The 27,606-nt window shown below is 47.7% G+C and overlaps 1 protein-coding gene and 1 long non-coding RNA gene across 3 annotated transcripts; one reads left to right on the forward strand and one right to left on the reverse strand.

The window, feature by feature from the left end:
- The first annotated feature begins 1,643 nt into the window (after positions 1-1,643).
- On the forward strand, positions 1,644-26,547 carry MED26 (mediator complex subunit 26). Of its 2 annotated transcripts, none has more exons than XM_062014850.1 (3): positions 1,644-1,993; positions 20,571-20,645; positions 22,217-26,547. In XM_062014850.1, exons 1-3 carry the CDS (start codon positions 1,919-1,921, stop codon positions 23,909-23,911), a joined length of 1,845 nt encoding a protein of 614 aa, XP_061870834.1. In that variant the 5' UTR covers positions 1,644-1,918; the 3' UTR covers positions 23,912-26,547. The 2 variants fall into 2 exon arrangements, with proteins under 2 accessions (XP_061870834.1, XP_061870835.1); XM_062014851.1 differs by lacking the exon at positions 1,644-1,993 and adding an exon at positions 9,028-9,110.
- LOC133627777 (uncharacterized) lies at positions 25,019-27,548 on the reverse strand. Its single transcript, XR_009820386.1, has 2 exons — positions 26,828-27,548; positions 25,019-25,669 (listed from the first exon to the last, which is right to left on the reverse strand). It is a non-coding gene; the product is annotated as an uncharacterized LOC133627777 (long non-coding RNA).
- Between the last annotated feature and the right edge of the window lie 58 nt (positions 27,549-27,606).

Genomic DNA, 27,606 nt, shown 5'->3' on the forward strand with positions numbered 1-27,606 from the left:
TAGTGTGATGCCTTCTTGTGGCATCCAAACAAAACCCAGTGCTTGGTATAGTTCTTGGCATGTATTTTCTCCCTATCTCCATTAAACCAGGTCTTCCCCTGCAGTGTGAGGGGGAGGGATGGAAGTGGACGTCACTGTTGTCATTCAGCTCCTAAGCAAGTGCTTTAAAGATGACAAGTTAAGTTTTGATCTGCTCTTAAATGCCTTGGAAAGTTGAAATGCTGGGCTGATGGCTTACCCAGTGTGACACAGGATGCCTTTCACTGCACGTTTGGTTGGGGTTTCCTTGGGCTGCTTTTGTAACAAGTGCATGTTTGTATTACAAGCTTTTGAAAACCCGGCGCTTGACCTGTGGTGTCCTCTGGATCAAGGATAAGTGGAAAAAGATGAACATGTCTTTACAAAGAACTATTTGGTCAATATTTGTAACTCTTTCCAGGTAACAACTCTGAGTTTGTCATTATTGCCCCAGCTAATGTTCTGAAAGTGATGCAGAGGTGAGTTTGGTCACGGTAATTTTTTTTTCCACGTTGCCTTCCTGTGAGCCTGAAATCAGGCACATAATGGTGCATGAGTGTGATGAAAGGCTGAGGGGGCTGGGGCTCTTAAGCTTGGAGGAGACTGAAGGGTGACCTTATGTTTACAAATCCATCAAGGGTGGGTGTGAGGAGGCTGGAGCCGGGCTGTGCTCAGTGATGGCCAATGACAAGGGGCAATGGGCACAAGCTGCAACAGAAGAGGTTCCAAAGAAACACAAGGACAAACTTGTTCCCTGTTGAGGTGAGGGAGCACTGGCAGGGGCTGCCCAGATGGGCTGTGGAGGCTCCTTCTCTGGGGACATCCCAAACCCAGCTGGATGAGCTCCTGTGTGCCCTGCTCTAGGTGCTGCTGCTCTGGCTGGGGGGCTGCACTGGATGAGCTTCCGAGGCCCTTTCCAACCACAGAATCACTCTGTGGTTCTCTGATGGGAGTATCAGATCAGGGAGGATCCTCTTGCATCCATCCAGGATGCGAATGTGTGCTTGAGTAAGCCCCTGAGTTGCCTCTACACCAGCGCACACGGCCTGGGGAGCAGCAGGAACGGGAGATGTGGGTGCGGATGGAGGGCTACAACCTCACTGCGGTTACTGAGGCACGGTGGGACAGCCGGCACAGCCATGGAGGGCCCCGTATTGCACAGGAAAGACAGGCCATCACCAAGGCGAGGAGCCGGCGCCGCTCTGCGTGTGAGCGCGCACAGAGCTGCGGGGGCGGGGGGCGAGCGAGCGGCGGGTCGCGTGTTGGTGGGTGCACGTTGCGGGTCCGGGGGCCGCGCCGGGCTGGGCGATCTCCCCGCGCTGTCCCCGGCCCCGCGCTGTCCCGGCCCCGCGCTGCTCCCGCGCTGCCCCAGCCCCGCGCTGCCCCCGACCCCGCGCTGCCCCCGCGCTTCCCCCGCGCTGTCCCCGACCCCGCGCTGCCCCGATCCCCGCGCTGCCCCCGCGCTGTCCCGGCCCCGCGCTGCCCCGCGCTGCCCCCGCGCTGTCCCGGCCCCGCGCTGCCGCGCACGCGCACCCCCCGCGGGCGGCCGCGCGCAGGCGCCGCCGGAGCCGCCGGTGCGCGCGGCGGGGCGTCAGGGGCGCGCCGTGCGTTACGGCGTCGGGCGTGTCCCAGGGTGCCCTGCGCGGGGCTGGCTCCTGCCCACAGTTGAGTTTGGCCCCGAGCGGAGCGGTCGGGCCCGGGCCCGCTCGCGCCGTCGCGGTCCACCCCCCCGCGCCCCGCTCCCAGCGCCGCTGCCTCCCCCCCGCCCTCGCGGGGAGCGAACATGCGACTCCGGCTCCCTGAGGAGGCCGCCGCCGGCGAGTGAGGAGCCGCCGCCACGGCCCGGCCTGGCCCCGCCGCCCGCCCGCCCCGGCCGCAGTCGCCCCGCTTCGCCCAGGCAATGACAGCGGCTCCGGCCCCCTCCCCGCAGCAGATCAGGGACCGGCTGCTGCAGGCCATCGACCCGCAGAGCAACGTAAGTACGGCCCGCCGGGCCCCGCGGCTCCCGCAACCGGCAGCGCGGCGACGCCGGGCGCGGGCCGCCGCCGCGGCCCCCCGCAGCCTCCCCGCCGCTCCCTCCGCCCTGTCCCGCGCCGCTGTCCGAGGGGCCGCCGGGGCCCGCGCGTCCGCCGCCGCCTCGCCTCCCGCCGGGACCGCGGCTGCGGCCGGGCTCCTCCCCGGGCACCGGAAGCCTCCGCCGCGGGCGGTAGTGGGGGAGCTTCCCAGCGCCCTGGCCGCCCGGGGTCCTGCTGCCGGCGGCGCCTCGCCGCCCCCTCCCCGAACCGGGGCGCCGGGGTCCCCTCCCCCGCCGGCACCAGAGATGTCTTCCTTCTTCCTAGGGGGCTGCGTCCGCCCTCCGCGCCGCACGGTCTCCCGCCGCCGCACGGCACCCCCCGGGGCCCGGCCGGCGCTGCCCGGCCATGCGGCGTGCGGCCCGGCGGCTTCCCGACGCCAGGCCGCGGCTCGGGCGCGGCCTGCAGGGGGCTCTGGGCCGGGCTCCGCCGCGGCTCGCCGGGACCTTCCGGGGCGCCCACCTGTTCCTCGGCCCCTGCGGCCGCCTCCATCCCGGCCCGTGGGTACCCGGGGCTCCGGGGACACCAGGAAGGTCTCGGCGGTGATTTCGGGGCTCTAGAGCTGCTCCAGCACCGAGCAGCCTCAGTCTTTGCTGTTATCCGTCCCTGTAGTGCGCTAATGAGCTTATCTGTTCCTTCTGGGATCTAATGTAAGCGCAGAAGTCGGCGTATATTTTACCTGCAAGTGGCCTTAACGTTTAAGCGGCAGTTACCCAAACTATCACTGACTTCTTTTAAGGGCTTTTTTGGCACGTTAAAACAGTTCTTCACTTACACGTTGATTACTGTGAGCAGGCTGAGGAGCCTGTAGTCTGTCAGATTTTTGAATCTTTGATCCACATTCACCACAGAGGATGCAAAGGTGGGTTTGCCTTGGCCATGTGCACTTTGTGGGGCCAGCTACGGGTGCGTCAGGCTGAACTCATCTCTGTGTGTTCTTATTCCAGGAAGCTGGGTATGTGAAGTGGTATTTTGGCTCTCTCAAAAGTCCTACCTACTGCTGTCTGAACAAGTTGTTTTTTTGTAATAGACCTGAAGTCTGAAAGTAGCTAAAAAAGTCACTGCTGCTGGGAAACGCTCTGGGGTGTCCTGCCAGGGTCGTGAAAACTGAAGAGTAATCACCCTGATCCTGTAGCTTCTTCAGTAATTCCCTGTGATATGCATTTGTCACGAGCTGCAGTATCACCTGTTCAAGGAACAGTAATGAATTATAGTGGTAATTGTGGTCTTTTAAATGCCAAAGTTATTTCAGTTTGTTGTACTTTAACATGGATCTCGCTGAAATGTCAGTTAGTACTCTGCATGACTTTTGTTTACTCTCAAGTTCTTTTTCTGTGGCAGCAGATTTTTCACTTGACGTTAGTCTGAGCACCAGCCTGCTTTAATAACCTTGTAACAGACCTGGGGCTTCTTTTACCTTCAAAACTGTCAGCAGCAATGGTTACCCTCGTTCTGATGTAGCTTTCTGAACACTGTGGCTGTGTGGAATTAAGCAGCCACCAAATCTGTTTGGTGTTGGATCCTTTTCCCTTTCTCCGTACATTAATGTTACATTCTGCTGCCAACGTGCCTGTAGTTTGATGGAGGTGGGGTGGGGGCACCAGAAATAACCAGGCAACTGTCTGCAAGGGGAGGATGGAGCATCAGCCAGGAGGTCTGCTGAGCTTCCCACAGGTCAGTAGCCCCATCAGCTTAGGAGTAATGTATGTTAAACTGTAATTCTACATACTTGATACTTATCCAGGGCAATAACTGGTGCCAGAAAAACCAGCCCATTGTTCAGAAATGGCTGTAGGCAGGGGGCTGTCTTCCATTTTAACCTTTTCTTTCAAGGAGAGCAGAGGTGGTGTAGTTGAGATTGGTTGTGCAAGTTTAGAGCTCAGACTTTTTTTGCCAAAGTACACAGAATACATGGTGAACAATCAGTAAAGCTGCTTGTCATGCTGCTTTCACAAAGGGGAGAAAACCTGAAAATTTGAACCTGCTTAACAGGAGATTGTGAATCAAGTTGCACTTGGGCACTAAAGGTGTAAGAAACTGTCCTGATGTCTTCCTGTGGGAAGAAGCCACTGCGGCTGCGAGCTGCTGCACTTGCAGGTACTCACCGAAAACTCTGGCTGCCTTCTTCTGGCTCTTAGAATCTTCTCCTAAAAGAAGTGTTAGTTCAAACTTAGAGTATTCTTTAGTGGGATTGACTTCCTTGTTTGCCAAGACAGTTGGTCTTTGAGGCCTTTCAATAGAATCGTTGGTGTGGGTACGTGCAGGTTTCTGGAGAGAGTGACAATTGCACTGATGTTGTCAGGTCTGCCAAAAACCAGTCCTGTTTTTGTGAGGGTGAGGAGAAGGATATGGTTCTTTATAGTGCTTTACTGTGGGGTGCTGTAAATTTGAGCTTCACTGGTCTGTTCTCTAATACAAGCTGTCTCTCCATTGTGGATATTCATTCCTCTGTAGCTGTAAATGTGTGATGTGTACAGACCCTGGTTACCTCTGAGGTCCTGCCTTAAATTAGAAGTAAAATAAGAGGTAAATTTCCTTACCTGAATTGAGTAAAACTGGTCAAAACAATCTTTTCCCCAAGCTTTCAGAACTGGCTTGCTTTGAAAAATCGTCTGTGATGACTGTTCATTTGTTATAACTCCTGCATAAAGCTGTGCTGACTCAGGAGCAATGTTTTAATTGTGCACACGTGTTTAGTACTTGAGACCTCTTCCAGTAATTGCTGCAGAATATCTTTGTAACTTACTTTCACAGTCTTAGTGTGGGATTTCCACAGGTAACTTCTATTTCAAAGGAGACCTGTAAGAAATAAGCTATTTTTAAAAAATGACATCATCCTGGAAGCCACCTGGGATGGCTGGTGGTGTGTCTTCGTGTATTCTGCCTTTTTCCCTCACCAAAAAAACCTGCAGCCCGAAACATATGGGCAAACTACTTCTGCCACATGACTTAAACACGAAGTATCAACGTGGATTTCCTTCCAAAACTGGTGTGTTAGTGCATGTACCAGGCCTGGTCCTGGAGGACGGTGTGAGTGCCGTGGTAATGCCTGCAGTGATGGGGACTTTTCTTGCAGGAAAATCCATGTAGAAAGAGTAACTGGAGATAAGTGTCCAAACCCTTACTGTAGCAGTTGGGTGAGGTCTTACAGGGGAGGTACTCCTTGGTTCTGTTGGAAGCAATGCTTCTCCCTTTGGGCTCAGTGTGTGGAGAAGCCATCTCTTCCACTGAGCAGAACACCTTTGCCTTGTTAAATTATGCTCTCTGTACTCTTCAGGGAATTTATTACCTGATGTCAGGAATAATGAGGTCTGTTAGCTTTTGCTCTGTGGGAAAGCCTGTCGTTTCCAACTGGCTGTTACAGTTGTGCTCACAATTAAATGGTTCCTCGTGCTGAATATGTAGTAGACTTTTTCCCTGATTTTTAAATGTTGGACAATAAGTTAATTGTTTGCCATTAATACTTCTCTGCAGTGCAAACCCAGCTTTGGTTATATGAGTAAATTGTGCTGCCATTCCTGCAGTATCTCGGTTGACTTTGCTGCTCAGGCCTTCAGGAGAGGTCCACAATCTGAATTATTGTTAATAAATTGGTCTGTGTGCTGTAAGATGTTAAGTAGTGCATTGGCCTGGGGTGATCCTGCAGTTCATGCATGAGTTGCACGGTTAAAGATGCTTCTGTGGCTGTCTCCTGTATTGATAGCTTTACCAAAGTCCTGGAAACAAAAGCCTCTCACCAGAGCCAGTTCGGCTTTCTAGAACTGAGTTTAAATGGAGAGCAGAAGGTGCAAGACGCTGGCGTAACAACATAAATGTAGAGAGTGGAGGAAGACAGTGGCTCACTTTGGGAGGTTCTTGGTGCCTTCTTTGGGTGTATGGATGTGTTACAAGTGGGCAAAAGTAGACTAGAGGTGGCTTTTGCTTTACCCTTTCCTGTGAGGCCCTAATAAGCTTGTATGTTTTGAGGATGCTGTAGCATGCAAGGACTGGAACCTCTCGTACCTCTCACTGCCTTTGTTTATTTCCTTATTGTAGCTCATCTTGTTTCGAGTAGTATCGTGTCTTGTGCATCAAGGCAGCAGATTGTGTTTCAGGTGTGTGGTGAAACACGTGGCTGCTTGTGAGATATCCCATTGTGCACAGTCTGAAGTGGTGTTGCTGTGTCAGATTTGGGTTCCAGATAAAAGTTTGGGGCCTGATGTAGTTGGTCCCGTTGTGTTCAGTTTCTTCATAATTTTAAATAACCTTTAACAAGAACAACTGCTTTTTTTTTGGTGCTATGTGTTACAAACAGCTGGATACACTTGGATTGGCCCTTTTGAGAGTGGTGACATAGTTGGTTTCTTGGCCTCGCTTTGCAGCTTTCCTGTCCATTTATTCCCCACAAAGCTTTTCTTGCTTAGTGGCTGTATATTCCAACAATGCCTATGATGCTTGCATGGATACTGAATTTAATTAGTCCAAGTTTGCATGGTCCTGGACAGTTTCTTTTTGGTGACAATGGTGCCTGTGATGTCTTGAGAGTTCTTTTAATGGGAGGTTAAAACCTTTTCCCTTGCACAGTAGTGAGACTAGTATAAAATTTGATGCTGCTGTGACAAAATCTGAGCAAACACAAGTAGCAGGGAGTTTGGGTTGAGGGGCCAAAGCAAGGGAAATGCCAAATTGCCTTTCTATTGTTAATTCCTTGAAACTCCACAGGCTGCAGTGATGATGACAGTCATTTGCTCTTAAGCTGTAATTTCAGTGTTTGTTTCAGCAGCAGCGACAATTTAAATGACACTCACTTCATATTCCTGCTACACACACCCATTTAATGTGTGCCAGTGTAACTATTTGCAGGATCATGTGGGGAACTGAACTGGGGAATTGATCAGGTTTTAAAACAGACAAGGCAATGTATCCTTTTCCCCAGATAGTTTTTGATGTAGCAGGATTACCTGATAGAACTTGGGGTGCATCACAGGTAGTACTGGCACAGGTGTGGCAGCTGAATTGGGTGTTAGTAAATAAGTACAGAAGCCAAAAAGTGAAGTGCTGTTTGATTCCTTGTGCTTCTCTGCTGCTTTAGGACTTCATAGGAAAGAGATGCTACCTGTAAAAGAAAACCACACCTATCTGTGTTGTCGTAGATGAGAGGGAGTGCCTTATGGTCAGATTTCCCTTGGAGAGGCTTGGTGGTCAGTTATGTGTGGTTGAGATGTCTGGAATTATTGCCTGCATTTGTGATGCAGTAATGCAGGGGCTTGGTAGGTGTTCCTGGGATGAATGCTGGGAAACTTCTTCATGGGTAGCCAGGAGGATGCTTCTGAGTAGTAACTGATAAATGAGCTTTACAACTCAAGACTAAGCCACCTTACACTAAAGGCTGTGTAGCTGATGCTCCTGATAATCAACACCTGAGTTGACTTGGCTTAAACTCATGTGCTTATACCAGCTGAAACTGCCAGTGAAGCCACAGCTGGTGGGAGAGCTGCTGTGATCCCCATCCACTTCCCCACCTCCAGCTGCACATTCCTGTCCCCTCCCTTGTGCTGAGCCAGCCAGGGAACTCACCTGGCCAAACCCTACCTGAAGGAGGGTCTCGTTTGGGGCATCTTCCCTTGCCCTGGCTCCTCCTGGGCTCAGGGAGGTGGCAGCTTTGCCACAAAGCAGTAGTTGGGAGAGCACATGTGGTGAGGAGAGATGCTGTGACATGGTATGAGCTCAGGCTGTTGCAGAGCAGCAGCCTCCAGGCAGACACCCCTCAGGTTGTCAGCTTGTTTAGGCAAAGGCCTAAATGGATCTTTCAAATTTAAGTGAGAAAAACTTTGCCACGGGTAGCTATCTGCACACACTGTATCGTGGGCCTTTGGTGAGAAATAGACACTGAGAGTCACAGAGGCTAGAGGGAGAAAACCCTGGGAGGCAAAAAAAGCTGATGCAACAGATTTTTCTTGATGTAACCATGAAGCTGCTTACTGAATGGAAGAACCAACTTTTTTGCAGGTAGAATAAAAGTCAGGAATGGTTACTGACAGTTGCCACGAACCAGAGTGTGGAATAGCTGCTGGTTAAGTTGCACATCCTTCCTGAAGAGATGTGCTAAAATCAACTTCCCAGACAGCAGAGAACCTGAGACTGCAGTTTCTGACATTGCTCTGACTTGTGGCATCAGGGTTCCTGTGGCTGCTGGGGCACCTGGGGACCCTGTGTTAAGCCATTTCAGTGCATGTTGGTACACAACCCTAGAAAGCAGGGAGCTGAGGCAGCCCAGCACAGGATACTGGGAGGGCTGGAACTGGTGTGGGGTGAGCTGGATTGGCTTCTGTTGCTGCAGCACTGCAGCCTGACACTGGCATATGTAGGAGGGAAAATATTTGCTGTCAAAGGCTTCCAAGGGGGGAGAGACCCAATCTGTGTCATAGAAAATATGAAGACCTTGTGCTTAGCCTGTGTTTAACTCCTGCACCTAGGGTAGAAATTACAAATTGTTGCTTGTTAGGGTTTGTACAATAAGTTGAGCTTGAGCCCAGTTTAGGAGTGCATGAGGTGTGGGCTTTTGCCTCTCTTCAGGGTTTTGGTATGGTCATGACACAATAGCAGCTGTCATTCTGGCACCTTTGGCTCCTGATCAAAGTAGTTTCAAAGCAACTGAAGCTTTTTCTTCTTCCAACTTCTTCAAGGAGCTGCTGCAGTTGACAAGTAGAGTTTTCTCAGGAATCTCAAAAGTTTCAGGATGGGGAAGGAAAGACTCTCTTCTGCCTGCTGCAGAAATGTGATGTTAATTAAGAAGCATTTCTTTTAAGGCATAGTTACTCCAGTACATTAGATTTGGTGTTGAAAATGATGTCAGTGTAATTCTTATAAGTAACCTCCCCACCCCCATGTCTGTCTTGGCTGATAATGGTTTTCTGCTATCTTGTCTCACCCATTTTGTGCTCGATGATAACTTCAGCTGAACTCTCTTTGCTCTGCATAACATGGTGTGCTGTGGCCCCACTTACACACTTGGTCTTTGAAGAATTATTTGAAGTACAGGTGAGTACATCCCAGTTCAGGATAAATGTAGGTTTAATTGTGGCTAAATTTTTCTTTCTCCAGCTAATTCATGCTTCAGGGTTTGGAACAATATTTAAGTGCCAGCAAATTGCTTTAATTTGAGGTGCAATCTGCTAAACTTGAGAGCCTGTGAGTGTTTTCTGGAGCGTGGCTTTCATGGGGCAGTGGTGCATGCCTCAGTGTGATTGTTAATATCAAAGTATACCATTTTCAGCATGTCCAAACAGTCAGTGGTATAAATTTGTATTGAGGAATCACTGGGAGTAAAAATGTAATTAGTTCTGGTTTACTGAACAAAGTGCTTTCCTAACATAGTAGTTGGGGAGGAGAAGAATCCTGTGCCCAAGTCTGTAGTAGTCAGTAACATATTAAACTGTGTGTATTTTGCAACTTTGTGCTGTGAAGATGATTGTGCAGAGGTGGAAGCCTTGTCTGGGAGGAACAGCCAGCACTATTGTGGAGCTGCCTTCTCACATACTGTATTCATCCAGAATCAGCTTCAGAGTATCAGATTATACCACAGGTCTATATGGATTTGGTTTTTTAAAGGGTGTAAAACAGTAGAGGAGCCTTTTTTTCCACGGGGTAGTGATGCACATTCATCACTTGTCTGCAGCAAACAGACTTCCAGCACATCTACAACCAGCGCTGAGCCTCTGTGAGCTGAGCTGTCGCTTCAGCCAAGCTCTTGGAGCTGGGTGCTGTGGTCAGGATGTAACATTCCCTGTGCTCTATCAATCCATTGCATGGAAAGCAAAATGCAATTTTTATGTGTGTGTGTAAGTTACCATCCTGAAAGAGACAGAAAAATGTACACCTCAGTATTACAGTTTATCCCTGGAGAAAATACGGTTGATTCTTGAAGACTTGAGTGTAGTGAGATGGAAGAGGAGATGCAAGAGGTGATGTTTCAAATGTATTTGCAAAGGTGGGGTGCCTGCAGCTCGGACTGCATCCTGAAAGCTTGGTCTCTGTTGTCACACGGGTAAGAGTTTCAGCCTTTCAACATAGGAGCACGTTTCCACATATTGGGGTTTGACTTGTACAGTATTTTGTTCACTGGGCTGCCAAGGGGCTTAAGCATTTTCTTACGTGGAAATCATCAACTACTACTACTAGGTTAAAAATAACTGACACCAGGTTGCAGCTTCCTGAGTGTTCTGTGCTTGAATACAAATGAAATGCTGATGGGGTACTGGGTTCTTTTGTATTGTGGTGACCACATCGGGCAATTGGCTCTGGAGTGGAGCTGGTTTTAAAGTGTTTCTCCAGTTTGTAATCCCTGAGATGAAAGGTGCTGTGCTTTCTCTGGGGGGGGGCGGGGGTGGGAAGGGAGGCCCCCAGACATTTAATTATTTATTTTCAGCCCAAAATAGAAGAATCATTTTGTTTCCAAGTGGCTGCTGAGGATTGTGGCACTGGCTGGAATGGCTGAGCATTCTCAACTAATTATCAGGGTTCCCTGCTTTCCTGATAACTTGTATTTTCCCAGGGACCTGCACAATCTCAGAGAAAGGAGATGTTTGGAAGTGAGTGACTGGCAGTGACATTTTGATATAGAGTTTGGTGAGCAATAATTCTAGGAGATAGGTAAATTTATTGATCTGTTTTTCGTGTGGATGTGTGTGTACCCATAAAACTTCTTTCTGGTATGTGCTGATGGAAATTCTCTTAACTGCTGTTGAAAGGCTACAGTGACTTCTCTCTAAGCTTGGTATTTCAAACTTTCCTAATTTCTAAGACTTATTTTTCTTGGTTTTTTAACACAAATGTGCCATGTTTAAGTTCTCCTGGGCAGCCATGCCAGCGTGTGGTGAGTTAATAAATTCCACACTGCAGTGTATTCAGCAGGCTCTTACCTTCACCTCCTTCGATATTCAAGGAATCATCTGAGAAGCCTCCTTAGCATTTTGAAAAAAGTTGGCCTGCTGCATTTAAAAGTACATCAGTATGGGGAGATGTGACATTAGTAGGGCTTTTCTGTTGCATTCAGATATAAACAGCTCTGTGTTAATAGTTTAGAAGCTTCAGAAAGCTCTCAACCCTTTGAAGCCATTCTCGTTGAGTCCTTCAATGAATGTTGCATAGCCTCCACTACTTTCCTGGAGTGCACTAAGATTAAGCAGGTGATTGCAGAATGATTCTATCCAGGTGATACCTTGAAAGGTCATTCTCATAACCTTAGTTGGGTGTCTGCTCTCACGATCAGGCTTTGTAACAGTAGGTAACAGCACATTCAGGTGCAGCGGGGAGCTGCTGTGGTGGGAGCAACCAGCTCGTGGCTCCTGCCTGTTGTGTGTGAGCTCTCAGTGTTGGCTTTTCACTTCCCTGAGTTACTGCAGTCAAGGTGCTGGCTTCTGGTTGCATGAGTGCATCTCTTCTTAGTGTAGATGAAAGATCAGAAGGGGCAAATTTTAAGGCTGAGTTTTCTGTGTATTTTGTTGTACTCTGCCTTGAATAATCATCATAGAATCATTTTGCTTGGAAAAGACCTTTTAAGATCAGGTCCAGCCACTCACCTCACACAGCCAAGCCCATCACTAAACTAACCCTTGGCCCTCAGCACCTCATCTATGCATCTTTTAAATACCTGCAGGGATGGGGACTCCATCACATCCCTGGGCAGCCCATTCTGATGCTTAACAACCTTTTTGGTGCAAAAATTCTTTGTCATCTCCCATCTAAACCTCCCCTGGTGCAACCTGGGGCCATTTCCTCTTTCATTCATTACTGGGGGGAAGAGACCAACCACCATCTGGCTAACACAGCTGTGTTTCTCTCTTGTTGAAGCAGAACTAGTTGTTCCCGTGACATTGATTGGACAGCAACCTCATGTTATGGCTAATTTTTTCTAGCAATAATTTTGGACTTTGGTTCGTGGCTTATAATAAAGAGAAACTACCCAGATTCATCTGGTTAAAGTTGCTGTACAGGTGGAAGAAGAGGAGAAATTGTTCTCAACAAAATTGCACCATGGTTGGATATCTCTGGGCCCAGTGTAGAGATTGGGGGTTTTTAAGGCTTGTGATGTGTTCTGTGAGTGTAACTTACTGTGCTGAAATATTCTATGGTGAATGCTACATCTTGAAAGAGGGACATGTTATTTTGTGCTCTTTAGTTGTTCAGCTCAACACTTGCCAAGTCTCATTTTGTAAGACATGCTACCTTGTGCCACTGCATGTTAAACACTGCAGCCATCAGTGTGATGGCTGCTATTTATACCAGAAGGCAATAAATGTACAGGGTTGGGTCAACCTAATGATTTCTGTGGTTATTGGTGGTGTTTTGGCAGGACCACGCTGTTTCAGAAATGTGTTGGGGTGTAGAGGGGTAAGCATGAAGTGGCTGAAATGGTGATATGAAGTGATTTACAGAGCCTGGGTGGTGATGAGCTGCCTCTGAAGGCTGAGATAGCCTTGGGTGTTTCTTCTAGGGTCCTGTTCACTCGTGGCCCTGCGTGGTGAGCGTGTCCTGTGTGGTGGGACAGGGAGTGCTCACGTCTTGAATTTGTGTTATCGAGGACTTAGAAAACTCATAGAATCACAGAATGATGGGGTTGGAAGGGACCTTTAGAGATCATCCAGTTCAACCCCACTGCAGAAGCAGGTTCACCTAGATCAGGTCACATAGGAACATGTCCAGGTGGGTCTTGAAGACCTGCAAAGAAGGAGCCTCCACAACCCCTCTGGGCAGCCTGGGCCAGGGCTCCCTCACTGAAACACCGAAACAGTTTTTTCTTGTGTTTAAGTGGAACTTTTGCGTTCCAGCTTCATCCCATCACCCCTTGTCCTGTTGCTGGCTACTATAGAAAAAAGGGATGTCCCAACCTTCTGACACCCACCCGTTAGATATTTATAAATGTTAATAAGATCTCCCCTCAGTCTCCTCCAGACTAAACAGCCCCAGGTCCCGCAGCCTTTCCTCATATGCAAGATGTTCCAGCCCCCTGATCATCTTGGTGGCCCTGTGCTGGACTCTCTCCAGCACTTCTCTGTCCCTCTTGAGCTGAGGAGCCCAGAAGTGGACACAGGACTCCAGATGAGGCCTCCCCAGTGCAGAGTAGAGAGGGAGAAGAACCTCCCTTGACCTGCTGCCCACACTCTTCTTGATGCATCCCAGGATGCATTTGGAAATTGCTTTGTATAATTACCTGGACATGTGTCTGTGACTTTTGAGTTTCTATTTTCATTCTAGTTTGGACTAGATAGATGTGAGTGTTTGTGTGTTTCTGTCACTTGCTGTTCAGTATCTGTTCTCCAGGTGTGAATGGCCACATGGCTGGGAAGGACTTAGGAAGCACTTTCAATGAAGTAGCATCACCTATATAAAACAACTCTTTCCAGACTTGTCTAATCTGTTCTTAAACCTCTGTAGTGCCTATGGAAACTATTTGACAGCTTATTGGAGTGCATTGGTAGCTCTCTGGTTATTCTTAGTATGTAATCAGTATTTGTCTTGTTGCAGATGAGACCAGTGAGCATGAGAACAGTTGATCACCATTTTCTTTATTGTGGCTAATAATGCATAGAAAGGCTTATTTCAAGCTTTGTGTGTCACCTCCCTATTTTTTTAATACTGTGTGAATTGAGTACTTAAACTTCTCCTTAACCATGTTTTCAAGCCCTCTTATCACTGCTTTCCTCTGAACTCCTCTTTGTATACGTTCTTCTTGAACTGCGGTGCCTTGAGATGAACATGTAATTCCAGATGGATTTGATTCCTGTACCATTTCTTATCAGCATGTTGTTGAAGCCTAAAATTACCTTGCTTTGCAGTATGCTATGGCAGAGAGGATTGAGTGTTCTGCCCTGCTATGGCAGGGAGTGCCTGGCTTTGTGGTGCACAGTACCCACCTTGGGTCTTACTCTGTTCCCTTACCTTCAATTCGTGCTGTGCATCTCTTTCTGTTGTAATAGTATTTAATGTAACCAACATTCATCTACTGGGCTTTTAAAACCAGGCTAATGAATATGTTCCCCCAAAAGGTTTTTCCCACTTTGTTGAGTGGTGGTTTGGTTGGGGTTGTTTTGTGTGAGATGGAAGAAGATGTTGGGGGTTCATATTGCACTTAGTCTTCGTTTTATGTAGGACTGAGGGACAGGCACTAGAGGTGCAGTTCTGATATTGTGCATGTTGTTTAGTGAATGTTGATGCTAGCAGGTAACTGTTCCTCTGTAGTAACAAGAATGTCTTCCAGTTATTGGCAACTAAATATGAATGAAGAAGTGTTGTGCTGTTTTCTGTTTGCCTTCAAAACCTCTTCCCTCAGTGTGCCTCTGCTGTTCTGTGAACTGGTTGTGCATTTCACCTCCATAAGCTGTATTTTACTACCTCTTACATCTTGCCTTCTAAATGATGCCACCAATGGATCCTCCTTCAATTGGGTGGTTTCCCTTGCCTTGCCCAACTGTGTCAAGGGCCTCTGCCATGGTTAGATGTCTTCTTTGTAGTGTAGCATGTGGAGAAGAGCTGGCATTGATGGCACTTACCAGCTGCTGTGGATTGTGTCTGGAGGCTGCTTGTGACTGCCGGGGCCAACTGTGGCAAACTCCTCTTTATCTCTTGGCTGTTCTAGTCTCTCCACACCTTGCTTACATGTGTACCTGCTGACAAAAGGTAACAGAGAGATGAACTGTTGCCACACTGAAGTGAACTGTTTGAGGTATCTGAGTGATGTTAATTTATCATTAAATTAAGGCCAAACACAAATAAAAGATGCAGAGTCTTTTGACTCTTAGATGTGGAAATGTTCAGTCTGGAGGTAAGGATAAGTGCTTCCTGGGTCCAGCCACTTTTTTTTTGACTGTTCTCAGTAGTTAAGAGGCATTTTCTTCTACCTGTTGTTTTGCAGCTTGAATTTCTGATCATGGACTCCAAATGAATTTCATAGAAGATAATATCAGTGGATGGCTTTCAACCCAAATCATTGATTCCTTCATGTTTAAAGGTCTTCTTTAGAAAGCTCACCTCCACCTTCAAAAATCTCTCTTGTGCCCTGGTGAATAGTTCAACTCCACTTAGAAAACTGACTTTCAAACAGTTTGATCACTATGAACAAAGTGGTAATGTCATTTCTGTGAATAATGTCTCATGTACCCTATCTTTAGACAGCACCATGTCACATTGGGGGTAGGGGAAACTGTTAATAGATCAGTTGCAAGGGAACTGAACTAAATACCAGCAGGTTGTAACCTGAATTCTAAACTTGTGTGTTTGGTCTGTACCTTAGGAAAAAAAAAAAGGCATTATAGTTTACTTTTCATGGTCTATATTGTTAGTGTCTGGTATCTAAGGTCTCCTGTATTAAGTGCTAAATAAACACTATACTACTGTATATCCATTGCTGCATTTAAGTAAAGCCTGCTATGAATGGCAAGTTTCCCTTCTTATTATTTCATGTTTCAGATTATTATTCAAGGAGGTGGCTTTTATGCAAAGGCAGTACTGGGGGCAAGATCTGGTGATGGTCAATGACCCTAGACTGGGATAAGAATTGGTGCTTAGCTGCAGGTAATCACTGCACTGCTTTGGGCAAAAGAAATGTGAGGAGATGAGGTTGCTCATGGTGCTTGTTGCTCTGTCTTGTTTCGAAGTGCTTCTGCCTCCCTTGGCAATTTCAACAGTGTTGACCTTGAACCTGGGCTTTTCCTGAATGTTATCCTTTGCTGCTTAAGGATAGACATGGCCCATAGATCTATGACAAGTTTTACAACTACCCAGTGAAATGCTGCTGTCCATAGGAGCAGGGAGAAGACAGTGAAAAATGGTGCTAATGCTCCCGTGAACATCTGCAGAGACCATTCTGCACGTCTTACATGGATTGCCCACAGAAAGCACCAGCTGGACAACAGAGATCTGGATTTGTATCTGTAGGAAAGATGGAAAGACCTGTTTGGCCTTTCAAGGAGAGTCTCTGCTTGCTTGTGTACAAATGCTTTGATACTACAGGTGGGGAAATGTTACAAAAGTACTATCTTTGAAAGTAGGAAAAGTATTTGTAGCATATTCTGAGGAAGTGGGTTGATGTGTGATGGCAAATAGCTGCTCTCAAAGCCAGTGTCTTCCAATACATCTTTATAATCTGCTTCAGAAGGCTTGTAAGGGGATTAGGTTATTATTTTCGCCTGTGATTTCAGGATCACTTACACTTGTGTTTTAGAAAAGTTTGAGGGACTGGGGACTCCAGGCCAAGTTTAAATACCCTTCAGAAACTTTCAAAGGTACTAATGTGACCCATATGGGTGATGATGATACTGTGTGAGCAGATGCCTTTTCGTGCTGTTATGTGAACTTCATGCAAATGATTAAAAAGCGCCTTTCTAGACAGAGTCCCATAGGACAGGAATCTGTATTAGCAGTTTCACTGCAAGATATTTTGTCACTATGAGCCTAAATCTCAGATTTTCATGTTAAAACAGCTTCTTCTCCTCCTGCTCGGGGCCTGTGTAACTGTCTTGGCAACATTATTCTCGCAAACTCAGTTCTGGTTTGTCCTCTGTCACAGTCTACTCTTGCATGCAAAGATCTTTAGAAACATCCCAGTGAAACATTAAAAAGAAGGCACCAAACAAATGGCTTTATTCAAAGCACTGCAGTTGAATGTTGCTGTGACATTTGTTTCTCGGGCAGCAGTGGAGTGAGCTGCAGGTTGCCCTGGGGGTCAAGGCAGTCCTGAGGAAGAAAGAAAGATTCCACCGGTGTTCATTTTGTGGTTTGTATCTTATCTGTCGATGAAGAGAATCCAAGTGTAACATTTGAGTGTGCTGGTCCAACGTAAACCCTGTTCCAGCGGCTCGATAGTCCTGGTCCTTCTGCAGCCCCAGCTCTCATACAGGTATCTCTGTGTGTGGATACAGAGATAGCTGTGGATGCCAAGTTGGCTGTTGTTTTCAACTCCTGGCAAGGAGGGAGTAGACTTGGAGGTGTCAGGGAACAGACACTGTATCCTTTTAAACTGCTGCATAACACTTACCCTGATGTTAGTTACTGAATTGCTTCAATTTATAAAAGCTGAAATAGAATGAAGATGGCAGTTAAAAAGGGGGAATGAAGCCGCTTGATCTTTTCCAGAGAGATCAGAAACCCATGATCCTGCCTCAGGCTGTAGTAAAAACATTTAGTGCTTAACTTGGAAAAGATCTCAGATACCAGTAGTAAGCTCTGGAGTATGAATGATTTAAGGAGACTTGCATGGAATAAATAAGATTTGTTTTCTGTGACTGTCATTGGGGTTTGCTGGAAAGGATTATCATAGATGACTCAGAGCAGATGTTCTGCAGTAAACTTTTGAGTGAAGTGGTCTGTGTGCCAGGCCATCTTCACAACATGGCAACAGCATGGGATCATTTGAAGTGCTGTATAAATTTTCTTAGCCCTTGTCTGAGAGCTACTAAATCTGAGGTCCTGGGGTTGCTTCCTCATTTTGGAGTGGTAGTAAGGGGTTGCAGTGTAAGCAGACAAAGGCAAACAGAAGCTGAAGTGATGCACAAGTTCTCAAGATGCTGACTTACGCAGTTGTGCTCTTAACCAGAGTCTAAGAGCAAGGTTGCCAAACTCCTTTGTCTCACTCTGCTCTGTGTTCCTTGGCCTATCTGCTCTGTAGCCAATAAGCATTTTTAACAGCAGCTTGCATTAATAAATGATCGTTTCTGGTGCTGCATAAAGTAGGATGATGTCTGGCGGGTTTTGTAACTTCGGTCTCGTGTCAGTTGTGTGATGATATTGGTTTTATGCAGCCAGTAACAGATGGTTCAAGGTGAAGATACTGGTGTGCTGCTGTTACCAAAATAGGTGTCCTCGCATTAAATAGGTGATACTTGAGGCATCTGGGAGAAGTCATCTTGTTTTCATCATAGAGTTGAACTACAGCACAAGAAATGTCACAGTCTGTATTATTTTGAAAGAGTCGAGCATGGTTTTTATTGTAAGCTTCCCTTCAGGGCAGTTTGCATGAAGCATTTCAAGAAAACTACACAAAAGGGTTGGGGAAGGGTGGAGAAGTTGTAGAACCCGCCTGAACATTGTATGGAAACTAAGAACCTCACCTCCTTGCAGGTCAAAAAGAAGGGAAAAATGAGAGGAGCTTCTTGCAGCTGATCTCGAGTCTGAGCCTTTGAGCTCCTTGCACCCATTGCTTCAGCGTGACAGCATGGTATCAATTGGTTACAAGCATCTGAAGAATCTAAAATGGGTGTGTTTTGTTTTACCAGAAGTTGTGATCAGCCCAGACTCAGTGGTGTGTGGTAGCTCTTGCTGGCTTTAATTGACACCACGTGCTCCTCAAAGGAGAGAGTGGAGTAACAGTCTCTCAGTCTTGGTGTAGGCCTGGTCCCTGGGTAGGTGATTTAGCATTTGGGGACATCCACCCATACATTTGTATGTATTTGTATCTGTAGGAAAGACAGAAAGACCTGTTTGATCTTCCAAGGTGGGTCGACTTCTCTGCTTGCTTTTGTACTATTGCTGTACATTCACTGAACCAAAGCAAAGCTGTTACTGGGAATTCCCTGAGGAGCTGATCTTTCTGTAGGTGTGTATACTCATGACCCTATCGCTTTCCCCACCTTGACCTTCTGATAGACTGATGCTCCTCTTTTGCCATCAGTTTGTCATTTAGGTAATGAATATTTGGGGATTACCAGTAACTGCAAAAATAATTGTACCAATTGTTGGTGTGTGCCTCTTGCACCCTGGCCTGCACATAACCTGGAATGTGTGTCAGGAAGGAGAGGATCGTGTTTTGCGAGTCCAAAAATATTTGTCTGGAAACTCCCAGAGCTGAGCATTAGCTGTTCTCTGCTTCTAGAAACTGAAAAGAACCCCCAAACCCTGGTGTTAACACGTTGCATTAACTGTGGTGCTAAATCATCCTTCCTAGGCACTGAGGACGGTGCAAGGATCACAGTGTGGAAGAAAGCACACTGACATAGTGAGAACTAAAATGCATCAGAGTACATGCTGTTGCCACTTTAAAGCGTAAGTGGGGGTTTACCAGACCTGACTGGATGGTAGGGCTTGAGGCATTGTAGCTTGGTAGAGAAAGAACCGAGACAAGCTAATTCATCTTTGGCCTGAAGTTGGTTTCACAACCTGTAAGCATGTCAATGGTTCAAAGCCTGTATAGACTTCAAAAATGAGTTTGCCCAGTTTTTAGATTTACTTTTATCAAAGTGTTTCATTGCTGACAGCTTCATCCAAATTATCTCTGACATTAAGGATTCCTGTTGAGGTGAAAAAAACATTGTCTGTGCACAAGAGTCTTCTGAAAGGAACACACTTCTGCTCCTGATTCTCCTGTTGTATCTTAATAGAGGGATACAATTGACTCAAAAGCTAATTCTGATCAAATTCCAGCCTTTTTAAGAAAACACAGTGTGTCTGGGAGGGGAGAGCTACTTGATTGTGCTCCAGATAAGGCTTTAGGATAATGTGGGATCCCTGCAGAGGTTCTTGCTGAGAGTTTTCTCTCAGATGCAGTTCACAGCCAGTTGAGTCACAGATGCAGTTAAGCAATAAATGAGAGTCTGATTCAAGTTTTCCTTTGCTTATCTTTTACATCTACCTACAAAAAGTGAATTAGAAATTTCAGCTTTCGGTTCTGCTAACATCAGGGGATGGAAATACAGCTCCCTGTGTAGTCTGGGCTTTCTCAGAGTCATTGTTACAATCAGACTTGTGCTTAGCATCTACAGATTTTGGCAACTGCCTTTGTGTGGAGCTTACTCCTGCAGGCAGAAGCGTCACGGTGAGGCCCGTCAGAAAATCTCTGATGTGCTTTGTTCGTGAATCTCTGCAGCTCTTCCTCACCATCTTGCATCTCAAGACACAAACCCGAGGAATGAATGCGGAGGTTTGAGGTGGGTGTTGAGCAGCAGGGCTGTCCCTGCCTGGTCCGTGTCCGCCGGGCGATGGGCTGAGGACACCTACTGGGCACAGCTTTTGCTTCCTCTCAGCCTTGGAACTCGGAGGAGTTTGTTGTTACTGCCGTGTTCAGGCTCTTGGCTTCATACAGAACTGTAGAACGGTGACTTGTGTAAATCTAAAGCAAGTGCCTAAAGGAAGAAATGCAAGATGTGATTTTGGCTTGTAGCTGCTCTCAGTCCACGTGGTGCTTGTGTTTCCACTTTGACTCTAGGAGGATTAACTAATACCTTGGCTAGGAGTCTCAGCACTTGGCTAATAAGTCACACTGTTTTTATGGCCACTGTTTCCTTTAGCTTTACATAGGGATGTGTGTGTGTGTGTTACAGCTCCTGTAGTTTCCAACTGGATCAGTAAAGTCTCCTTGTCCCTGCTCTTTGATCAGCCAGCTCCCTAAAGCCACACAGTGTGATAGTGATTTTGTGATTAATGCTTCCAGCAACTACAAAGTGGAAATTACATTTTGATAACTAAGCCCTGTACATGAAACATGAAGTGACTTTGTCTTCCTTGTTGCAGATCCATAACATGGTGGCAGTGCTGGAAGTCATCTCCAGCCTGGAGAAATATCCCATTACCAAAGAGGCACTTGAGGTATGTCACTCTAAACATTCCTTGTGGTTTGTGTATATAAAAGGACTTTTTCTGCCTATCTAATTTCCATAAGGACCTTCCTTGAAACAATAGATTAATCACAAAGAACTCACAATTAAGACACTCTTTTGTCCCTCTCATGCTGCTTCTGACATCTCGATGCAAACAGAGTGATTCTGTCTGGGTTCAGATCAGTATTCTGTGCAGTGCAGCTCCTCTCTGTGCAGGGCACTGGGTGAATCGTCACTGGCACTGACCAGTGCTCTTGCATTCAGCAGCGTAGCTCTGCTCCGTGAAGTGCTGTTTGGTGACAAATCACCAAGGAATCTGAAACAGGCATCTAGTTACTCTGTGTCTATATTAATCTTAAATTCAGGTAAGCAGATTTCAGAGCCTGATCTGGTTGGTGAGATCAGGTGTATTAAAAGCTGAAGTATCAGGTGGGATGGTGGCTGCAGCCTCACTGGCCACTTGTACAAACGCACCCAAAGAGCTTTTTATGGCTAAACAAGAAACCTTTTTTCTTTCAATCTTTATATTGAAATTATTGGTGTTATTTGCTTGTAACTGTTGCTTAATTATAACTCCAGCTGTATTTCAACATATGTCTCACAACCTGTTGCACATTTATTTTACAGTCTGGTCTATGTTTTCCTTCAAAGTGCTTTTCTTAAGTAATCTGACTTGTTGTTTTCAAATGTGCTTTGAGAAGAGTCAAACACTTAATTTCTGCTTCTGAAACCACTTTGGGACACCCCAGGAATGCTTGTTTGTTTAAATAGGTCTTTCATATGTTTTCAAGATACTGGGGGATGAAGGGAGAGGAGAGATGGAGGCAGAAGGTAGGATGTGAAGTTGCACCCTGACTAGTTGGGTTTTTGAAATGGAGGGGTTTATTGTCAATGTGTTACAAGAGAATCACAGAATGGTGGGGGTTGGAAGACAGCTTTAGAGCTCATCCAGTCCAACCCCCTGCAGAAGCAGCTCCCACCTAGATCAGGTCACACAGGAACGTGTCCAGGTGGGTTTTGAAGAGCTCCACAGAAGGAGCCTCCACACCTTCCCTGGGCAGCCTGGGCCAGGGCTCCCTCACCTCAGCACTGACATAATTCTTCCTTATGTTTAAATGGAACTTCTTTGTGTTCAGCTTTTTTCCGTTACCCCTTGTCTAGAATTCCTTCTCTTGCCTCTTTTTCTGTGGATCTTACACTGTCATTGTGATAAATGAGCACTTTTCCTGCCTCAGGTGCTACATTTCCTCTTGAATTTGCACTTGGACCTTTGCTTTCAAGATTCTTGCCAATTAAAGAATTCCTTTCTGATGTTTTTAACAGCCAATAGCTCTGGTGCTTTAGCTGGGGAGTACAGACAGGGTGACCAAGCTACAGTTGGTTTCATGTTGCATGGCAGAGCACTGGACCAGCCTTTCCAAAAGGATTAATTCAGCATTTAAGTCTTTGGTGGTTTTTCACTGGGTATTTCGTAGGGTAAGCAGCACAAAGCAGAAATGTACCTCAAGAATCCTGTTCAGAATGATGCCTCTTTGTAAAAGAACTTTTCTTTCTTTATAGGAGACAAGACTTGGGAGGCTTATCAATGAGGTGAGGAAGAAGACATCCAATGAGGAGCTTGCCAAACGTGCCAAGAAATTGTTGCGGAATTGGCAAAAGTTGATAGAACCTGTGACCCAGAACGACCCGGTGCCAAGAGGGTTGCCAAACCCACCCGGCTCAGCAAATGGGGGTGCTCACAACTGCAAACCAGAAACACAACTTCCTGCTGTGGCTGGATCAAAGCCAATCAGCGAATTGAAAAGCAGGAATGATATCCAGAAACTAAATTCACCAAAAGCGGAGAAACTGGGCAATCGGAAAAGGAAAGGTGAACACAGGGATGGGCCTCAGGGCCCTCCTCCCCCAAAAGTCTCCAAAGCTAGTCATGAAGTATTACAAAACTCTTCACCCCCTCCAACCAATGGAATTGGAGGTAGTCCTGAAAATTTTCCTAGTCCTGTAGACGTAAATCTACACGCAGGGCCTGAAAGCAGCCGAACAGAACTCAGTGAAAACGATAAACACAATAAGATCCCAGTAAATGCTGTAAAACCTCACACCAGTTCTCCAGGACTTGTAAAACCTTCAAGCACTTCCTTGTTATTAAAGACTGCAGTGCTTCAGCAGCATGATAAATCGGAAGAAGCCACAGGACCGCACCAACCTAAGAGTCCTCGCTGTTCCTCGTTTAGCCCTAGAAACGTTCGGCATGACACTTTTGCTCGGCAGCATACGACGTACTCACCAAAGGATTCAATGCCTAGTCCATCTCAAAGGTCTCAGTTCCTAGACACTGCACAGGTGCCATCGCCACCACCATCCCTGATGCAACCGTCGACACCTCCGATGCCAGCAAAAAGACTGGAGTTCTCTCAGCAGCCGGTAACTGAGGTATCTCAGCACTGGCAGGAGCAGCAGGTCCCCTCGGAAGCCCAGCACAGGCACCCCGCGGGGCCGCTCCAGCAGCACCCGTCTCCCGGCTGCAAAACCAGCGCCCACCCCGCGGAGGCTCTCACGCCGCACGTGGGCTTCTCACAGGACGCTTCAAAAATGGACAGCGATGATGCTGCTTCGGGTTCTGACAGCAAAAGGAAGAAAAGGTACCGACCCAGAGACTATACAGTCAACTTGGATGGGCACGTGACAGAAGGGGGTGTGAAACCTGTGAGGTTAAAAGAGAGAAAACTCACTTTTGATCCCATGACAGGACAGATAAAACCTTTAACACAGAAAGATCCTTTGCAGGTGGAAATCCCTGCACTTACTGAACAGCACAGGACAGAAACGGAAAAGCAGGAGCAAAAACCCAACCTGCAAAGCCCTTTTGAACAAACGAACTGGAAAGAGTTATCCAGAAATGAAATCATTCAGTCCTACTTAAACAGACAGAGTAGCTTGCTGTCTTCATCAGGAGTACAGACTCCAGGAGCTCACTACTTCATGTCTGAATATTTAAAGCAGGAGGAAAGCACTAGAAAAGAGGCTAGAAAGACTCACGTTCTAGCTCCTAACAGCAAACCTACAGACTTGCCTGGGGTCACAAGAGAGGTCACGAGTGATGACCTCAACAGAATATGTGAACATAACTGGCCAGGCGTGAACGGTTGTTATGACACACAGGGTAACTGGTATGATTGGACACAGTGCATATCTTTAGATCCACACGGGGATGATGGTAGATTGAACATCCTGCCTTACGTCTGCCTAGACTGAGTACAGTTTGGCTAAAAATGCTTTCCCGTCTGCAGTTAGCAAAGAGGGCAGACACCATGCCACTTAACGATGGAGAGAGCCTCCTGTCCTGCACAGCCAGGCCCAACGAGCAGAGGGTGTGAGGGAGCTGGTTCTTCACAGCTCTTTCCTTTAAATTCTCCTTTTGTGAAATGCTGCTACCAGTTTACTAACAATTGCAAAGGAAGGCATACGAAGGTTGAGAGATTGAGTTCAAAACTCTATAGCCAGCCAGCTATAAAAAAGTGTTAGTCCCCAAGAAGAGAAGAGGATTTCCAGCACTTTCTGAATGCCGGAATCTTATTACAGGCAGGTACAGAAAACATGTGGAAGTTACCTTAACAAAATATGCATCTATTTATTTGACTTGATTTGGGTTTTTATTTGGCAGTGAGATGTTCGAGAGACAATGTGCAAAAACTGTAGTTCTATCTGTATCACATCTCTGAACATGATTGTGTTTTGAGTTTGTTTTGTTCTGTTTCTCTCTTTTTTTTTTTAAGTCACGTGGTCCGGAGATTGGGTTTGAAACAGCAGGTGTTGCACTGCAGGCTGGGCCACCAGCTTCAGCTCAACATTCCATAGGCATCCACATATTTTAGTCTGGTTTCAGTTTAAATCCAGTCTCTGAGAAATGCTGCAAAAACTAGATGTTTGACGATATTTTTGATCCCACCACCACCACCAGCCAAATATTTTTTTTTCCCTCCTTTTCCCTTCCTGCAAACTTCTAGGAGAAAAAAACCACAAAAACACAACAAAAAAACCAAACAAAAAAACAAAACAGAAAAAATCACCTTTTCTAGAATCTAAATGTAATGAGGGTGCTACAAGTTGTAACTGTACTGTGAGAGGGAAAAAGGAAGCCTGTTTGTATGCTGGAAATATACTTGTTACCATTCCTTTAGATATTGTTTGCCTTATGGATATCCATCATAAACGCAATTTGCAAAAACAAAGAGCCTTAGTGAATGTACAGTAACTAGACTTCTGTGTCCTCGGGACGCAGAAGGGAGCAACTTTGCTATTTGGTCCTTTAAGTGGACACATTGTGATATAAATGTGGAAATAAAGAAAAATTTGCACAAACCAGTTTGTGAATGATTTTAATACTTGAGAGTGGTTGTTGGTTCCCACGTTTGTTGGGTTCAGAGCAGCTGGAGCGAGCGGCGCCGCGAGCAGCCGTCGGAGCGGGGCGGAGGAGCCCACGGCACCCCACGGTGCTGGGAGCAGCCGGCTCTTAGGGATGATACACGAGATGTCTTCCACTGTACTGGTGTTCAATCACACAGGTTGGATTTCTGTTATTTGTTTTTAGCTCTGGTTGCATCCAGGGTCTGGAGACTGATCATTCCTGTACCTCAGAGCCTGAAACACAGCGTTGGTTCATCTTTTGTTTTCCTCCTCGGTAACTTTGTACTATATTAATTGTTAAAGTGTTTTCTGCAGCCTGGTTCAGCACAGAAAGCTTCAGGATTTCGATTGACTGTAATTGCTGTAACATTTGGGACTAGGTGTTTTCTGCAGGCCTCAGTGCTGGGTTCCTGCCCAGGGAAAAGGGGAGCTGCTGCTATACCAAAAATCTTTCTGGATTGACTGGTGTTAACTCGTTTGTGCCGATCTCTGCTCCACGGAGAAGAGCCTTGGCCGGAGTTCTCCTGCCTGCAAGAGCAGAGTCGGGCTCTCAGATGATTTTACAGAGGTGTTCCTCGCCAGGTGTACGTTCAGTTGGTTCATTCCCTGGAATGATAAGGTTTGGTTTCTCTTTTTAAGTCATTCTTGTTCAAAGCTACTGCTTTTGTGATCTGACTCGTAACGGCATGTGTGGGTGTCTCGAATCTCAAAGCCTGATGTCTGTTCTGCTTCCATTTCTGAAACCTGAGGTCTGAGAGTGAACCCAGAAAAAAAGTGCTGGAGTTTGTTTCTGTTGTGTCCTCCTGCGGTTGAGGAGGTCAAGCAGCGGGAGTTGGAGTTGGGGAAAGCTGCTATGTTCTTGCACTTCAGAAAGGTGGATTTGATGGTAGAGGGCTGAAAAGCTGCTCATGTTGGAAAATGCTTGGGTTTGGTGTATGTGAAAAATACCGTGCATCTGATCTCCCACCACCCCCCTCCCTCTGTCCCTGAATGATCTCACTTAGGAACAGGGTCTGTGCTCTTCTGAGGCCTTTGAGGATAGGGCAAGTGTCTGGAAATGACAAAAGCATTAAATGATACTTTATAAAACCCACCTTTTCCTCCACTGCTTCCATTTCTGATGAGGTGACAGCCCAAGTCTGTCACTGCTTTCCAGTGACACCCAGCTCTTGGCAGCAAGTGGCATCTGCCTGAGCGATCCCCAGGTACTGGAGCCAGCCCTCTCCCAGGGGCACGGGATCCCGAGGGAAACCCCCTGACAGTGCAAGCTTTAAATCGTGTTCCATACCCAGTTTGTTTCTGCTCTAAGGGTCAGCTGACCTGGATGTCATCCAGAGTGAGAAGCAGCTTGACAATCTTTCTTTCAGCATGCTAGTATAACCAGTTCTGTGAGCTCTCCAACAACTGTGAATAAGTTTACAAGGTGATATCTTTTTCTGTCGATTTTGTAAACAAGTTCCAATGAAGTTTTGCCGTGTGCGTTACCTGCTGTGTACTCTCATTTTTGCATGAACTCAGTTTCTCTGCCCCTGCCCTCTCCTACCTGCCTTACAAAGCTTTGTTCTTGTAAAAGCTGACATTGCTGTGCTGCCACCTCTTTCTTGTCAATAGATGACATGAAACGGCTCATCTGCAAAGCTTTTGGGAGTCTCCATTACCTAAAGGGCACGTTTCACAGGTACATTAATGGTGCAGAAATGTCTTTTGACAAAGTGCATGGATGAAACAGGCTCCCGAGCCCCCTCCTGCGTGGCAGGTACTCACCATCCTTCCTTCAGCCAGCATTAGTATGCCTTGAGCTGGTTTTGCAGACGCGGACCAGCTGTCTCGTTGCTTTGGGGTACGCGACCTTTGCTCAGTCCCAGTGCCCACGGCCCTTTTGCTTTCTCGAGGCTGCTGCCGTGCTGCCGCCCTCGCCTTGGCAGCGCGCTCCTGCCGCACCGTGCCCCCTGCTCCTCCCTGCTCCCCCCTGCGGCACTTTCACCCCGCGGCTGCCTCTGCGCCTCGACCTAAGCAGCGTGAGGCAGCAGCGCCGGGGCGGGCTCCGGCCTCGCCCCAACTCCCCCCGCAACCGCGGGGAGCCCAAGCTGCGGGCCTCGGCGGACGCGGGGGGAGCCCGGCGGGGGCGTGGGGCCGGGGCCGCGGTGCGGACGGGACGGGGAGAGGCTGGCGGGGGCGTGGGGCCGGGGCCGCGGTGCGTGCGGGGCGGGGCGGGAGAGGCCGGCGGGGGCGTGGGGCCGGGGCCGCGGTGCGTGCGGGACGGGGAGAGGCTGGCGGGGGCGTGGGGCCGGGGCCGCGGTGCGTGCGGGGCGGGGCGGGAGAGGCCGGTGGGGCCGGGGCCGCGGTGCGTGCGGGACGGGACGGGGAGAGGCCGGCGGGGGCGTGGGGCCGGGGCCGCGGTGCGTGCGGGACGGGACGGGGAGAGGCCGCGGGGCCGGGGCCGCGGTGCGTGCGGGGCGGGGCGGGGGGAGCCTGGCGGGGCCGCGGTGCGTGCGGGCCGGGGCGGGGCGGGAGCGGCGGAAGTGACGCGCGGCCCGTTCCGG

Source organism: Colius striatus, chromosome 25 (genome assembly GCF_028858725.1).
Source record: "Colius striatus isolate bColStr4 chromosome 25, bColStr4.1.hap1, whole genome shotgun sequence".
NCBI classification, from domain to species: Eukaryota; Metazoa; Chordata; class Aves; order Coliiformes; family Coliidae; genus Colius; species Colius striatus.